This window comes from Melospiza georgiana, chromosome 19 (genome assembly GCF_028018845.1).
Source record: "Melospiza georgiana isolate bMelGeo1 chromosome 19, bMelGeo1.pri, whole genome shotgun sequence".
Classification (NCBI taxonomy): Eukaryota; Metazoa; Chordata; class Aves; order Passeriformes; family Passerellidae; genus Melospiza; species Melospiza georgiana.
The window spans coordinates 11794476-11809594 of NC_080448.1; the positions used below are offsets into that span (position 1 = coordinate 11794476).

Here is a 15119-nt window from a genome sequence, read left to right on the forward strand (position 1 = left end):
TGCTTTGCTGATTTATAAGGTATCATTTACTCTCTTGTCAAATTGCATGTGATAATGTAATACTGCACCTTTTCATGTTGTACTTTTTATTTTATTGTAATCTTTTAACAGTGAAAATAGAATTGTGTCACTCCTCGGGCTACTTAAGTAATGCAGTTGGGCTGGATAAAAATGCTTGTCATGTTTGTAAGGAATGGGGAACTTCTGAGTTTTAAACAAAAAAAGCTCAAAAGAAATTCCCCTCTTTAAAGTTGGTCTCATCTCTAGTGCAAATCTTTTATTTAAAGATGAGCTCCCAAATCTTTTATTTAAAGATGAGCTCCCATTAGAAAGAGCAACAATCTCGACCAATTAATCTTTTGTTGCAAGTGTGAACTTGTTGAGAAATTTTGGTGGAAGTCCCAGGTATCTTCACAGAATGTTTTGAGGAATTTAGTTTTTAAGAAACTTAGTTATTAAGAGTGTTTCTGGTTTGAGCTGCCAGGCTGATTTCATGTCCCCAGATCAGCATTCGTCCCCACAGATGAGCTGAAGCAAAGTCGTGTTACTCCCAAAAATAGTCAAACTGGTTTTTGTACTTTATATTTTACTTCTCTCAAAAAGGAAATCCTAATGAAATTTTGAAATCCTTTATTTTGAAAATTCCCTTTGCCTCTCCTACTGTGTCTTTGAGAGACAAAAAGAATTGTGGAAACTTGTAAAACACCATTGAATTATTAAATTTCCTATGAGAATCTCAGAGAAGCAACTTTCTAATAGGTTTTACTAAGAAGGGAGCTATTTTACCTGCTTTGTGACAGCAAATTTGTTGTCCCAAAGGGTCAGTAACAACTACTCTTACACCTAACTGCTAAACACTACGAGTGTAGAACACTTTTTGCAGAGAGTACATTCAGTGTACAGTTGTTGATGTGACCTGTGGGTAAATGCAGTTGTTTTTGAAATCTTTTCCTGCTGTCCCACTGTGAATGCAGGCAATGTCCCCTCCCCAAATGCCCCTCTGAAGAGGGTTCTGGCTTACACTGGCTGCTTCAGCCGCATGCAGACCATCAAGGAGATCCACGAGTACCTGTCGCAGCGGCTGCGCATCAAGGAGGAGGACATGCGCCTCTGGCTCTACAACAGCGAGGTAACCCTGCTCCTCTGCCTGCCCTCGTGCTTTGTTTTTTGTTTTATGTGCTCTTATTCCTCTCCAGAATCTACTAACTGCACGTGCACAGGGAAATGAGAACGGCCATAAAGATCCTTTACAGTTAAAGGCTCTTGGTGTTTGTTTATCAGAGGGTTTTGTGATTTAATTCCCATTGGAGGTGAGAGGACCCTCAGAGTGTAGAGGATCCTTTCAGTACATGCAGAGGATCCTCAGAGTGTAGAGGATCTTTTCAGTACATGCAGGGGATCCTCAGAGTGTACAGGATCCTTTCAGTAGATGTAGGGGATCCTCAGAGTGTAGAGGATCTTCTCTGTACCTCTGGAGAATCCTCAGAGTGCAGAGGATCCTTTCATTAGATGTGGAGGATCCTCAGAGTGTAGAGGATCCTTTCAGTACATGTAGCGAATCCTCAGTACATGTAGGGGATCCTTTCAGTACATGCAGAGGATCCTCAGAGTGCAGAGGATCTTTTCAGTGATGTAGGGGATCCTTGGTTCATGTAGGGGATCCTCAGAGTGTACAGCATCCTTTCAGGACCTGTAGATGATCCTCAGTTCATGTACAACTCTAAATCTATGATGTGTTTTTTTCTCCTGCAGAACTATCTCACCTTGCTGGATGATGAAGATCACAGACTGGAATACCTTAAAATCCAAGATGAGCAGCATTTAGTAATAGAAGGTATAAAAAGGATAATATACTATTCTAAAAATAGAGGTTTGCAGCGGGAACCTGTGGGGAGGTGGTGACAAAGCTAATTTAGGAAAGTTTACATGTGTTTTGCCCCTGTTTTGAAATACATTTGGATCTTTTGTTAGTTTGCAACAACATAAAATAATAATGGTGGCTCATGAACTGATTTGTTCAGAGCTGGTGGATCTTTATTGAGAATAAGAATAAGCACTGAAAAATTTGCTATTCAAGAGCAAAAGCAATCCCAAGGCTGCTTCCTAAAGATGTTACTGGTGTGGCTGGAGGGATGCCAGTGTTAGAATGAGTTCCAATAATGATTAGAAACATTGAAATGAAAACTAGCAAAAATAATAGCTAGAAGTAAGCACATTTCTAATCCCAAATATTAGAAAATTTTAATTAAACCTCTTCAGCTGTGTAAGCTCTCTGGAGTGAGTAACAATTTTTAAAAGCCCCTTTTCATGTCCTTTTCTAGTTCGAAACAAAGACATGAGCTGGCCAGAAGAGATGTCTTTTATAGCAAACAGCAGCAAAATAGACAGACACAAAGGTGAGTCTCTGACAGAGTCACTGGATTATGATGAGAAGAAAAATCCCAAAAAACAGTTGACATGTTGAAACAATCCTTTTAAACCCAATTCTTGTTAACACTGAGTGAAGTCTTGGCCTTTGCATGAACTTAAGTGCTGGAGATGTGGGAGGGTGGGATTTTTTGTTTATTCCCTTGGATTTTGTTAAAGCAAGGAATAATTAAGATTTTAACAAACAAATCCAGAATTTTGAATACCATAATTACCTGTAAATATTCTGTGTGGGTTGCACTGCTGTCTGTGGTGGATCAGGTCAACAAAATACTCAATTTCTGTGAGGCAGAGTTGAGAGAGCAGATATTTTAAACATCTACTGCATCCATGTAGTGTCATAACTGGGAGCAGGTTCCATTAAACTGCTTACTGTGAGAAGATGCTGCTACAACATTCTGAATTTTCTCATGTGCACAACTGCTAAAATGATGATCTTTTTGCTCAGTTCCTACTGAGAAGGGTGCTACAGGCCTGAGCAACCTGGGGAACACGTGTTTCATGAACTCCAGCATCCAGTGTGTCAGCAACACACAGCCCCTGACCCGGTACTTCATCTCAGGGAGGCATCTCTACGAGCTGAACAGGTAATCCTGGGGAGAGCAGTGGAGTTTGGTGCTGGAACATTTATTCAGGGCTGTCTGCTTCTGCAAGCTGCAATTCAGGGGGAAGGAATGATTTAAATTCAGTGTTAGCAGCTCTGCAGCAGATACTGCTTCAGAGGCATGGAAACACAACCTCCTGTTGCTTGAAGCTTTTCTGCTTCCTTCATCTCCATTCTTGAGCTGTGGTTACATTTGAGTCTGGTGTTAATTCCTTTGTGATTTCCAGGACAAATCCCATAGGAATGAAAGGACACATGGCCAAGTGCTATGGGGATTTGGTGCAGGAGCTGTGGAGTGGCACCCAGAAGAACATAGCCCCCTTAAAGCTGAGGGTGAGTTATTCTGGGGTTATTCTGGGGTGGAAAACAAGGATTGCATGGAAAAGCAGAAATTCAGTGCACTTTTTCCTGGTGTTACCTGCATTGTAGCAGTTTGGGGACTCAGTTTTCCCTGGAAGGAGCCAGTGTTCATCAGACCTGGTGGAATTTGTGGTTATAAAGGAGTTATGTGGTATGACACAAGTTGTGCCATAACAAGTGGCTTTTGTAGCCCTTTTTAAGTACAAAAAAAGGTACATTTTTACCTGTAAATGAGCTTTTCTTCTGAAAGCAAAGGGGCTCCCTTCAGCTCTTGGCAATTGAATTTGTGTTCATTGACAGCACATATCTCATCTACAATATTTTGATTTATTTTTACATTTTTTACATGATAATAAATAAATTTCTGCTCTTTTTTTTTTTTTTTTTTTTTAGTGGACAATAGCAAAATATGCTCCAAGATTTAATGGCTTTCAACAGCAAGACTCCCAGGAGCTTCTGGCTTTTCTCCTGGATGGGCTCCATGAGGACTTGAACAGAGTTCATGATAAGCCATATGTGGAGCTGAAGGACAGTGATGGGCGGCCGGACTGGGAGGTGGCAGCAGAGGTGGGGCTTCAGTCTTTGGGGCTTTTTGTGTGTTTCTTCTTTTCCTCACAGTACTAAGCTGAGAAATTGTTCATGAGGCTGCCTATGGCAACATTTTGGGACTCTAGCACCTTTGGGATCTTGTCAGAGCTGTGATTTACAGAGATAATTTCACTTTTGAGCTGAAAATTAATTTTAATTGTTGTAATAAAATTATGAAGATGATACTTGACAACAATTTTGAACAACTCAAAATTAGAGAGTATCAAAATATTTCAAGATGCCTGATGATCTCCTCAGAAATTTTAAATTGTGTCATACCTTGATTATTGTGTTGAGAACTTTACTTGTTCTGTAACTAAATTTATTAGAAATTAGGAAGTAACTTTTGTGGAAATACTTTGACTCCCATAGGCCAATGAAACTTTGGAGACCAATGAAATAGTGTCCAGTTTCTAACTTGGTATTCTATTTTTTTGTGCTTCATTTCAGGCCTGGGAAAACCATCTGAGAAGAAACAGATCCATTGTTGTAGATTTATTTCATGGGCAGCTGAAGTCACAAGTGAAATGTAAAACTTGTGGGCATATAAGTGTTAGGTTTGACCCTTTTAATTTTTTATCCTTGCCTTTGCCAATGGACAGCTACATGCACCTAGAAATTACAGGTGAGTGCTGTAAATGTGCCATTCCTCAGATGAAATCTGTATGAGTGGAACAGCTATAAACCATCAAATTTTGTTTGTGTTACTACTTATTTACAATAATACAGTAATTTTAATATAAAAGTGCAAGAATTTTCATTGGAACACAGTTAAAACAAGATAAAACCTTTAGAAACAGAAAAGGATGGCCCATTTTTAGTCTTGATTGAAGGATTTTATAATAAATCTTTTTAAAATGGGAATTTTGAGAACTTCCCTCTCTTGTGGAGGTTGTACTAAATCTGTCCAGAGGAAAAACAGGGGCTGGACAGTATGGGTCATGAACTGTGCTCTGAAGGAGCTGTGGATTGCTGGAAAAGGGGCAAAAGGAAAGATGGTAAAACAGTGAAACAAATTTTGAAACCATTTTTTACTGCCTGTGCAGCAAGAGACTTTCTGACATTGTGACATTGCCTGCAGACCTTAAAAATTGACTGGGAAAATGAAATAAATCATCTGTTCAAGTTGGGGAAAAAATATTTTCCAATAAGTAGAGAGCTGTAATGTATTATTGTCATTAAAACCTGCCTGGGCTGCTGACCAGGGTGTTTCCTTTCCCCTTTAAAGTAATTAAATTAGATGGTACCACTCCTGTTCGATATGGGCTGAGACTGAACATGGATGAGAAGTACACAGGCTTGAAAAAGCAGCTGAGTGAACTCTGTGGCCTCAAACCAGAGCAGATTCTGCTTGCAGAGGTGCACAGCTCCAATATAAAGGTAAAAAGAAGAAAAAGTTAATTATTGCTGCAACTCGCTTTGGGTGTTTTGTTTTTTTTCCTTCTTTGTTATTTTTAACATTTAAACTTTACTTACAAGAGCTGTGAAATAATTTAACTAAAAGTATGGTAAAAAATCAGCTTAGTTATGTCTCTAGATGAACTTTTATTTCATTCTTAAACAGTAATTTAGCTTGCTGTAAATAGATTAAATTGATTGCTAATGATATTTTTAGGGGGAAAAAAATCATCTTGAGGTGATAAATCTCAAGTTAAGGTGCTGTGATGAATCTAAACACTGTCAAGACATCAGGACCATAAGTAATGACTGGCTTACAGTGTGTGTGGTTATTTCCAGGGGCATTTTTTTGCTGTAGATTAAAAGTGCTTGAAATGAGGTGCTGTGGGTGTGGTTAGAGAGCACTGATAGCTCCTGCAGAGGGCTTGGGCTCCTTTATTCTCCTGGAAAGGTGTAAGGAGGCAGATGGGAGGGAGGGAGGAGCTGAAAAACGCAGCTTGCAGAAGAACAGAACACATTCTGGTCCCAGATGAAGGTGTCCAAGTGCCTGAGCAGCTTTCCCTCTCTCCTGAAGAACTTCCCCCAGGACAACCAGAAGGTCCGTCTGTCCGTCAGCGGCTTCCTGTGTGCGTTTGAGATCCCCATCCCAGGCTCCCCCACCTCAGCATCCAGCCCTGTGCAGACAGGTGAGACCAAACTCTGCTTTTCCTCTCCTCTGAGCTGCGCTCTGTGGAGAAGCTCAGCACCAAAGTTTATCATTAAGTGAGGATTACAGACAGGAGCGTGCGGGTTGTGCTCGGCGTCCACACGGAACGGAAGGGATGAAAACCCTGCTCAGCTGTGGCTGCTGTGATAATTGATAATTGATTTGTCTGCCTGCAGAGACCTCCACTGGGCCATCAGCCAACGGAGCCCCCACCATCCTGATGAATGGGGACATCCCCAAGCCAAGCCTCATTCCCAACGGGATGCCAAACACTGTGGTGCCATGCGGGACAGAGCGCAGCTGGACCCTCAATGGCCACGTGCCCTCGCTGTGTGACAGCCCCTGCACAGGCTACATCATTGCAGTGCACAGGAAAATGGTCAGTGCCTTTGCACACTTGGCAAGAAATTTGGAAAAAGCAGATTTTTTTTTTTTTTTCATGTCCGCACAACAATTACACACATTTATGTGAGATGTGGTCAGATAACCCCATCATCATGTCATAAAATAGAAACGTTTTTCAATCCAGTATTTAATATTGGAATTAAGAGTACTTTTAATACAATTGTTGACTAATTTTAATTGCCAAGGTCTGAAATAAGTCACAAGGCCAGCAATCCAGGTGATTATTGCACTGTGAGTTAATGCACCTTCACATCTGACTCCTCCTTTTGCTCCCACAGATGAGGACAGAGCTGTATTTTCTCTCATCTCAGAAGAACAGGCCCAGTCTCTTTGGGATGCCCCTGATTGTTCCCTGCACAGTTCACACCCGGAAAAGGGACCTCTATGATGCTGTGTGGATCCAGGTTTCCAGGCTGGCCAGCCCCCTCCCTCCTCAGGAAGCCAGTAACCATGCACAGGACTGGTGAGTTGGGCACCTCAGCCTTGCATCTGAGTTACACTGCAGTGCCTTACACTTGCTTGCAAGATTGAAAATTGTGTTCATTTGGTTTCTCACAATAATGGCAGTAATTAAAATTAAATTCTTTTTAGTACAGTTAAATGTAGCTGCACTTAAATGTTGGCTGTGTTCTTATCCAGTGATTGATAATTATTTATATCTCATGAATTTAAGCCATGGAAAGGCAGCTTTTAATAGTAAATTGTAACCAAAATTATAATTTTGAGGGTTTTCTTTAAGTAATCATAACAAGGCCAGTGAAGGGAGGTAATTGCAGTGAGTGCTGCTGTTTGATGTTGTGTTCTCCTCTGTTGCAGTGATGACAGCATGGGGTATCAGTACCCCTTCACCCTCAGGGTAGTTCAGAAGGATGGAAATTCTTGTGCTTGGTGTCCATGGTACAGGTAAATTGTCCTTTTTTCCATTTACAGCAGGGAATCACTCCAGCAGAAAGGTAATTTATGGTAATGGGGCTGTGGTACATTTCAGACTTCAGAGGTAATATCAAACAATAAGAATCTGGAATGTAATTTCACCAGAGCTCTCTCCGGGCAGGCTTGCTCTGCAGCACAGCTTTTATGACTTGCAGAGCTGAAAGTTCTGCTGCCACAGAAACTTTAAATTAGGAGACAGAAATGAGATTATCCAGAACCTGTTAACCCCTTACAATATTCTGTCTGTGTGCAGCCTTGGATGTCCACAGACCTGCATGGTTTGGGGGGATTCACACAAACCCAAATTTTTATATGTAATTCATCTGCCCCTGTGGGTTCCTTGCCATTTGAAGGGTAAGATCTAAAATGGGCAATGGGAAACTCACCCTGGAAGGATGCTTGGAATTTCCCATAAACAAAGACTTGTTAATGAAAATTCCAGACCTTTGCTGGAAGGTATTCAGGCCACAAACTAATTTTTTAAAAAGTGTTTTATAGCTCTTAGAATTATTTATCATGGTGAAAATGACTTGTGGAGACAGAGCAGTGGAGTTTTTGGGGTTGTAGTTGGGTTTGGTCAGCACTGGATCATAATGGAATGGACCTTAAAGATCATCCCATGCCAACCCCTCCATGGGCAGGGACACCTTCCAGTGGATCATGTGCAGGCAGATGGTGGAGCTCACCCAGCTGCTTCCCTTTCTCACTCTGGTAAAGTTTTGCATTAAAAGCACAAATAACCCTGAGCATTGCTGCATAAAAATGTCTCACACTGAAGGTGAGGCCTGGAGCTTGGAGGGTGCAGAGGAGCCAAAACAGGAGCAGAACTGAAATGTAGAAATGATTGGAGCCTGCACTGACCACAGCCAATTTGTGCCCCAGGTTCTGCCGTGGCTGCAGGATTGAGTGCTCAGAGGACAGGGCCTGTGTGGGCAATGCCTGCATCGCTGTGGACTGGGACCCCACCGCGCTGCACCTGCGCTACCAGACCTCGCAGGAACGGGTAAACGCCAGCAGGAGCCTTTGTTCTCTGCCAGCACCTGAACACCACCCCCTGCAGCCCTTTGGGCTCTGTGATGCTGCTTTTGTCCCTTCCTGTCAAACCAAAGGCAGCAATCGTGGGACAGTATATTCTGGATAAATCAATGTCTTGATGTTAGGCCTCTTATGTGCTCTAATGGTGTGGAAGGGAAGCTTTTAAAGAACCACAGCAGTGCATTTGCTGTCTGTCGTGAGTTGGTTTTAAGCTAGTCAAGATATATAATAATATATTACATAATACATTACAAAATATTTTAATTTGGTAAATTTTCTGTAACTATAAACAGTTATGCATGTGAGCAAACCTATTTCCTCATTAAGCAAACAAAACTCATCTGAAGGTGAGCCTGTAGCTGGGTGAATCTGGAATAACTGTTCCAGTTTGTGAGTTTTATCTATAAAGTTGTGCTTTATGGATAATTTATAAGCAGAGCCCAAGTATAAGAACAGTGAATTATTTTTATCTGCCTCTTCATAGCTGAAATGAAATTCCTGCTAAAACTTAACCACATCTCATTTTTATCTTTAATTCTGAACAACCCAGTGAAGTTATTTGTGATACTGTGAGGAGAGCCCTCCTCTGAGCAGTGTGTGTTACATTTCCAAGTCAGAGAGAGTTTTCTCTCCCTTCAGATTGTGGAAGAACATGAAAGTGTTGAGCAAAGCCGCCGAGCCCAGGCAGAGCCCATCAACCTGGACAGCTGCCTGAGAGCCTTCACCAGCGAGGAGGAGCTGGGGGAGGATGAGATGTACTACTGCTCCAAGTGCAAGACCCACTGTCTGGCCACCAAGAAACTGGATCTCTGGAGACTTCCCCCTATTTTGGTAGGATCTTGTGTCATTTTCCTCCTCAGCAGCAAACCCAAAGCACGTTGTCCCCAAATCTGCCAAGTTGCCTTGCTGTGAATAAGATGGTTTGCTTTGTTCACACTCTGAGGTGGGGCACTGACTGAGTTTGCAGGCAAATAAAGCAAACCTCAAATCCCTCAGAATGTTTTTAGCTGCTGCCTTGCAGGAAATGGTGGTGGTTTGTGTTCAGTGTCAGCTGCTCTGACACAGCTCATGCTCAGATGGTGACAAGATCTCCTCTCTGGTTGTGGGACACCTGCAGTTCTTATTTTTCGCATTTGGTAGCTTATTCAAAACAGACAGTGCTGATCACTGAATTGAAGCAACCTTTGCCATCATTTCCACATGAAAATATTAATTTCATATTTTACCAGCTCGATCCCAAAATCCACACTGTCACACAGAGCATGATTTTTACTAGCTTAGATAAAATGTGTATGTTTTGGGAAAAACTCTCTTTGAACAATAAAATTACTCACTGGGATGTCATTGCCCCCCTTTAATAATTTTCTCTACCTTGTTTCCCCTTAGATCATCCACCTGAAAAGATTTCAGTTCGTTAACGGCCGCTGGATAAAATCCCAGAAAATTGTTAAATTTCCCAGAGAAAACTTTGACCCAAGTGCCTTTTTGGTACAAAGGGATCCGAGTCATTTCCAAAGGAAGCAGCTCACCCTGCAGGTTGAGAGCCTTCCTGAAGCACGGCCTGGCCAGGGGGACAGCAGGAAAGCAGATGTGCAGAGCAGTGGCACAGCAGGAGAAGGGGACACACTGAACAGGAGTCCATCCTCCCTAAACACTTCTGTCCTCAATAACGTCAAAGGTAGGGAATGACTGGGGAAAATTCCACTCTGTGCTGGTGTTTGGAAGGGAAAAATGTTATGTACAAAATGTTAATGTTTGGGTTTTTTTTTTTGCCAAAGCACTACACTTGGAAATGGTCCTTAGTGAAGCTTTAGCATAAAAAATGAAAGAAAATTTAAGAAGTTGCTCAGTGACAACAGATATTGGTACTTGTGTAAATGGGCTGGAATTAGTGAGGCATGTGCTTTAGCATAAAATAATATAATTACAGTTTTTAGGTGTGCACAAAGATGAGGTTTTATTTCTATATATTACTCATGAGGTGCAGGGAAATAGTGGGGTTAAATGTTTGGTTATTCAAAAAAATAGCTTTAAAAAGAAATCTAAACTGTGTTTGTACTCATCTTAGTCATCTCTGTGCTTTCTGTCCCAGCATCTCCATCCTTGGGGAGGAAAAGTGGAACCAGCTGCCCCTCAAGTAAAAACAGCAGCCCCAACAGCAGCCCAAGGACTTTGGGGAGAGGCAAAGGGCGCCTGCGGCTGCCCCAGCTGGGGAAAAACAAACTGTCCAGCAGCAAGGAAAACCTGGCTGCTAGCAGGGAGAACGGTGCTGAGCACGAGCAGGGGGATGGCCTGACTAAAGGACAGGCCCTGGGGGGCAGCCAGAGCGAGCTGTACCCCGGGCAGGACAGCGAGGGGGCTCTGGCCAACGGGTACCTGTGGGAGCAGAGCTCGCTCAGCAACGGGCAGGGCGAGAACCACAGCGAGGACGACACCGCCGACGACCAAAGAGACAGAGACGACGTCTGGGTCAACCCCATCTACAACCTATATGCAATCTCGGTAGGTGCTGCTCCTCCTTGGCACACTGCTCTGACCAAATGCCTGCCTTGGGTTTGTGCCAGCACAGGCATCTGTAGGGAAGGAGGGCGAAAGTCAGCGCTGTAAAGTCGCTGTAAAACTGGGGATGAATTATGTGTCTGCTAATTTGCATGTGTTTTTCAAAAGTTAGTCAGCTCCAGCTGATGTCATGATGGCTCATTCACAGATAACGAACTTGGGAATTATTTACTGGATGTTTGATCCAGGATTTCTTTTCTTCTTCCTTTTCCTCAGTGCCATTCAGGAATTATGGGAGGGGGTCATTACGTCACTTATGCCAAAAACCCGAACAACAAGTGGTACTGCTACAATGACAGCAGCTGCAAGGTAAAGCACTTCTTTTCCTCATTATTTCACATCATTATTCTTATTATTTCAAATAATTTTTGCCTTCATTAACCAGAGCTGAATAAATTTAGAATCAGAAATTCTAGCTAAAGAAATTTTAGAATCACAGAATGGTTTGGATTGGAAGGAACCTTAAAGTTCATCCCATTCCACTCCTCTGCTATGGGCAAGGACACCTTCCACTAACTTAAACATTTGTGGAGAGCTGCTGTTTGAAATCAGAAGCATCTCCAAAGCTGTACCAGATAAATATTAAAATTATTAGCTGAAATTGTACGTGAGGTTTTTTCCCAAGGTAACATCTGTTCATCAGCTGCTCCCACAGTTAAGGGAAGATGCTTGTTTTGTACAAAGATGTAAAAATGACTAAGAATGGAAAGCCAGGAATACATTTCCATGATGGCAGCAGTTTGTATTCAATTGGTGAATAACTCAGCTCTGACACTTCTAAGTATTTGCATTCATCACCATAAAGTTGTCAGAGTTCCCAAGTAATTCATGGAGCGAGATAACAAAGAGGGGAGACAGAACATGGGATTCCTTCTGTTGCACCCAGTTAAAAACACCCTTTTTGGGGCAGCAGTGTGTGTCTGAAGTGCAGCAGCTGTCCCATGGGGTTTTTGTGGGTGTTTTCCCTGTGTCAGGAGTTGCACCCGGACGAGATCGACACGGACTCTGCCTACATTCTGTTCTACGAGCAGCAGGGGGTGGACTATGCCCAGTTCCTGCCCAAGATCGATGGCAAGAAGATGGCAGACACGAGCAGCATGGACGAGGACTTCGAGTCCGACTACAAGAAGTACTGTGTGCTGCAGTGAGCCTGAGCTCCTGGGCTGGGCTGGACTGGGGGAGAAACCCTGGGATGTGCCCCTGGGGAGGCCCTGACTGAGCCAGAGAGCAGCTTGTGGTTGTCATTGTCCCCTGTGAGCTGAAAGCACAAAAAGAGCCCCTGGTTAAGCAGTTAATATCCAGTAGTATTGTTTTGTTCTGTTTTCTCACTACATGCTCGAAACGTTTCTGATGTTGGACATCTGAGACTGCCACTGGCCTTTAAATCCAATGGTTTGAGAAAAGCCAACTAGGACCAAATAAGAGCTAAATTAAACATCCAAATAAGAGCTAAACAGAGTAGTGTAGAGTTTACCAACTGTTCTAACACCCCCCGAGGCTCTGGTTAGGTTTAAGGTAACGGGGAAAAACAATTTCTAGTGTTGTCTTTGGACAACATGATATTGCTACCTCCTTTTTCCTGCAGTTTTATTGCATTTTATTGGCAAAACAGAGAAGGCAAGAGAAGGAAAAGTGCACAAATGGAAACAAATTATTGCCATGGGGAAGAGAAGTTTCCAGTTTTGCCACCACTAATGTGTGTCAGTTGCTTTCTTTCTGTATGTTGGGAGCACAACCAAATCATCATTTGAGAGGAGATTAATTTCTACACTTGAATGGTTTTATTATACTTGTGTTTTCTCCACGTGTTGGCTGTGCAGATCAACATGTTTCAGGAATGGCTTTTCTGCCTGAAGAGTGCTGGCTCAAACTTTTTTGAGCTGCCTCAAGAAGAAACTTCAGGTTGGAGAGAGTAGTTGTGATTACACTCACGGTGTCTTAAAATGTGCACATTGCACAGAACGTTCCCAGCTTTTGGAAGGAGAGATGCTTGAGCTTATGTTTCATGACTGGTGTTGCTTTTGAAATTTGCACTTTTGAAAATGCATCTGATTCAATTGAAAGCCACGTTTGTTTGGTTTTGTTGTTGTTGTTGTAAGGGCTCTGGAGTGAATGGCTGTGAGTATCCACTGTGTATTTCCAAGGAAGAAGCTGTGGCTGTCAGGTAGCTGTCGTAGCATTCATGGATGGAGGTTTTTTTTTTATTGGTTTCCTAACTCAGTTTCTTGCTTTCAAAAAATTTGATTGCCTTTTGAAATTATCTTCTTTTTGTTTGTTTGTTACACCAGGTTATGCAAATACTTGCAATTAAACCAGACTTGCTTTCCATGCCCTTGCAACATGCTCTGTAATTCAAGGGGCTTCTTGCATGAAGGGAAGTGTAACTGAGTCTTAGCAGAGACTGGAAAAAAAGAGAGTTGGTTTTTTTTGAGCAGGCATTTCTTTAAACATTTTCAGTGTTAAATTGTTTGCATATCTGAATGAAGATAAAATTTTCACTCTTTTGGCCTTTTGTTCTTCAGCTGAGCTTGAGCAGCTTATTAATTTTGTCATGCATCATCTTCCCAGTTCTCTAGATTTTTGTACCTTCACTAACAAAACTGTTACTCACATGGTTCTCTGCCATTAATGTTTGGGTTCATTTTGGGGTGTTTGACAAGAATGCCAAACCTTCAGCAGTTTATCATTTCCAGGAGGATCTGGGGTTTATCCATGGAGGAAATGCTATCAGCTGGTGTGGCTGTCTGCTCAGGCAGAGCCCTGCCAGCCCGTGGAGGTTGTGCCTCTTTGGGGACAGCAGATCTGTTCCAAAATGAGTCTTGTCTTACCTGTCAGGTGTTGCTCCTTATCCTCTATGGTCTTTTATCTTTAAAGTGGTCTGAACATTGAGCCTAAAGAGAAGCAGACATGACTAGTGAATTTCTAGGTTAGAAGCTTTTTCAACACCCACTTGTCTACTCCTCCCTCCGCAAACTCCATGAAAAGTGAAAGATTTTCAACTGATTTACTTTAAAATGTTTTATTTAAGCAGGTAGCACAATCTACTAATGTTATTTGATCTTCTGTGTTTGTTACATTGGTTGTAATTAATTTTTTAAATTAAATTAATTCAAGAATTAGTAGTAAATTTATTAAGTTAACTATTAACTACATTCACTTTGTAAATTATTGTATAAAACTTATTGACAATGCACTGACTTTAGAAAGATGTTAATGTACATAAATGCCTTGTAAATAAAATAGTGTTGATGTACTGGAATATGAGCTGTATTAAAACAAAGGTATTGGTAATTGTATATGGAGTGAACCTGTTTATCTGTAACTATATTATTCAAACAAATTAAATACTGTGGATGCAGATGAAGTGTCACTTCTTGTCAGATAATTTTTAATAACTGTTTTCCTGCTTTGAAGTGTCTGTGCTGCTTCTATGAAGCTTAAATGCCTTTGTCAATCCAAAAGCTGAAGCACGGGCAGGCATCCAGCAATTCTTTACAGCTTCTTCATTGTTTATGAAAGGTAAGTTGGGTATTTTGTTGATGATAATAACACTTATTACTTGAAAACAATCCTTGTCAGCAGTGAAGTGATCCCTCAGGTACAGGAAGGCTTTGCTCTGTCTTTGGACAGGATCTGCAGGTACCTGACGTGCAGTCCTGGTGCCTGAGGTGTCCCTGGGCAGGCAGGGACAGCCCTGCTGCCCTCCCAGCCCTGCTGCACTCACTTCTCCCCTAGCAGGAAGTGGCTCTGGTTGAGCTGGCAACCAGACCAAAGTCTGCACAGGGCTGATGTCAGGAGCACACATCACCTGCCTTCTTTAGCTGGAAATGAACCATTGTTCTGTTTTTACAGCCCCTGAAGATGCTCAGTGGGTATTTACCCAAGGATTAGCACGCAGCAGCATCCCCAGAGTGTGTCTGGAAGTGAAGCCATCTGTGGCTGGGATGGGAGGTTGGTGCAGCACTGGGTGGTGGCACTTTCCTGGTGATAACTCTCAGAGCACTGGTCATTCTTGGTCATTCTTACCGGATGTGGTCACCTCATGGCTCCACTGGGGTCACTTGGGCATTTTCAAGGTTGAAAATTTCATTTCAGTATAAAGAA

At 42.2% G+C, this 15119-nt stretch overlaps 1 protein-coding gene across 2 annotated transcripts in view; it reads left to right on the forward strand.

Moving 5' to 3' along the window:
- Positions 1-14370, forward strand: part of USP32 (ubiquitin specific peptidase 32) — a 63289-nt gene extending 48919 nt beyond the window's left edge. For both annotated transcript variants that reach the window (XM_058037589.1, XM_058037590.1), the window contains exons 17-34: positions 975-1129; positions 1753-1834; positions 2322-2396; positions 2876-3014; positions 3259-3364; positions 3785-3958; positions 4430-4604; positions 5208-5359; positions 5952-6063; positions 6260-6462; positions 6767-6951; positions 7305-7391; positions 8304-8424; positions 9096-9287; positions 9843-10134; positions 10549-10958; positions 11232-11324; positions 11990-14370. In XM_058037589.1, the coding sequence (XP_057893572.1) occupies positions 975-1129; positions 1753-1834; positions 2322-2396; positions 2876-3014; positions 3259-3364; positions 3785-3958; positions 4430-4604; positions 5208-5359; positions 5952-6063; positions 6260-6462; positions 6767-6951; positions 7305-7391; positions 8304-8424; positions 9096-9287; positions 9843-10134; positions 10549-10958; positions 11232-11324; positions 11990-12163 (2927 nt within the window). In that variant the 3' untranslated portion in view covers positions 12164-14370. The remainder of the gene's footprint in view (positions 1-974; positions 1130-1752; positions 1835-2321; positions 2397-2875; positions 3015-3258; positions 3365-3784; positions 3959-4429; positions 4605-5207; positions 5360-5951; positions 6064-6259; positions 6463-6766; positions 6952-7304; positions 7392-8303; positions 8425-9095; positions 9288-9842; positions 10135-10548; positions 10959-11231; positions 11325-11989) is intronic.
- The last annotated feature ends 749 nt before the right edge of the window (positions 14371-15119 follow it).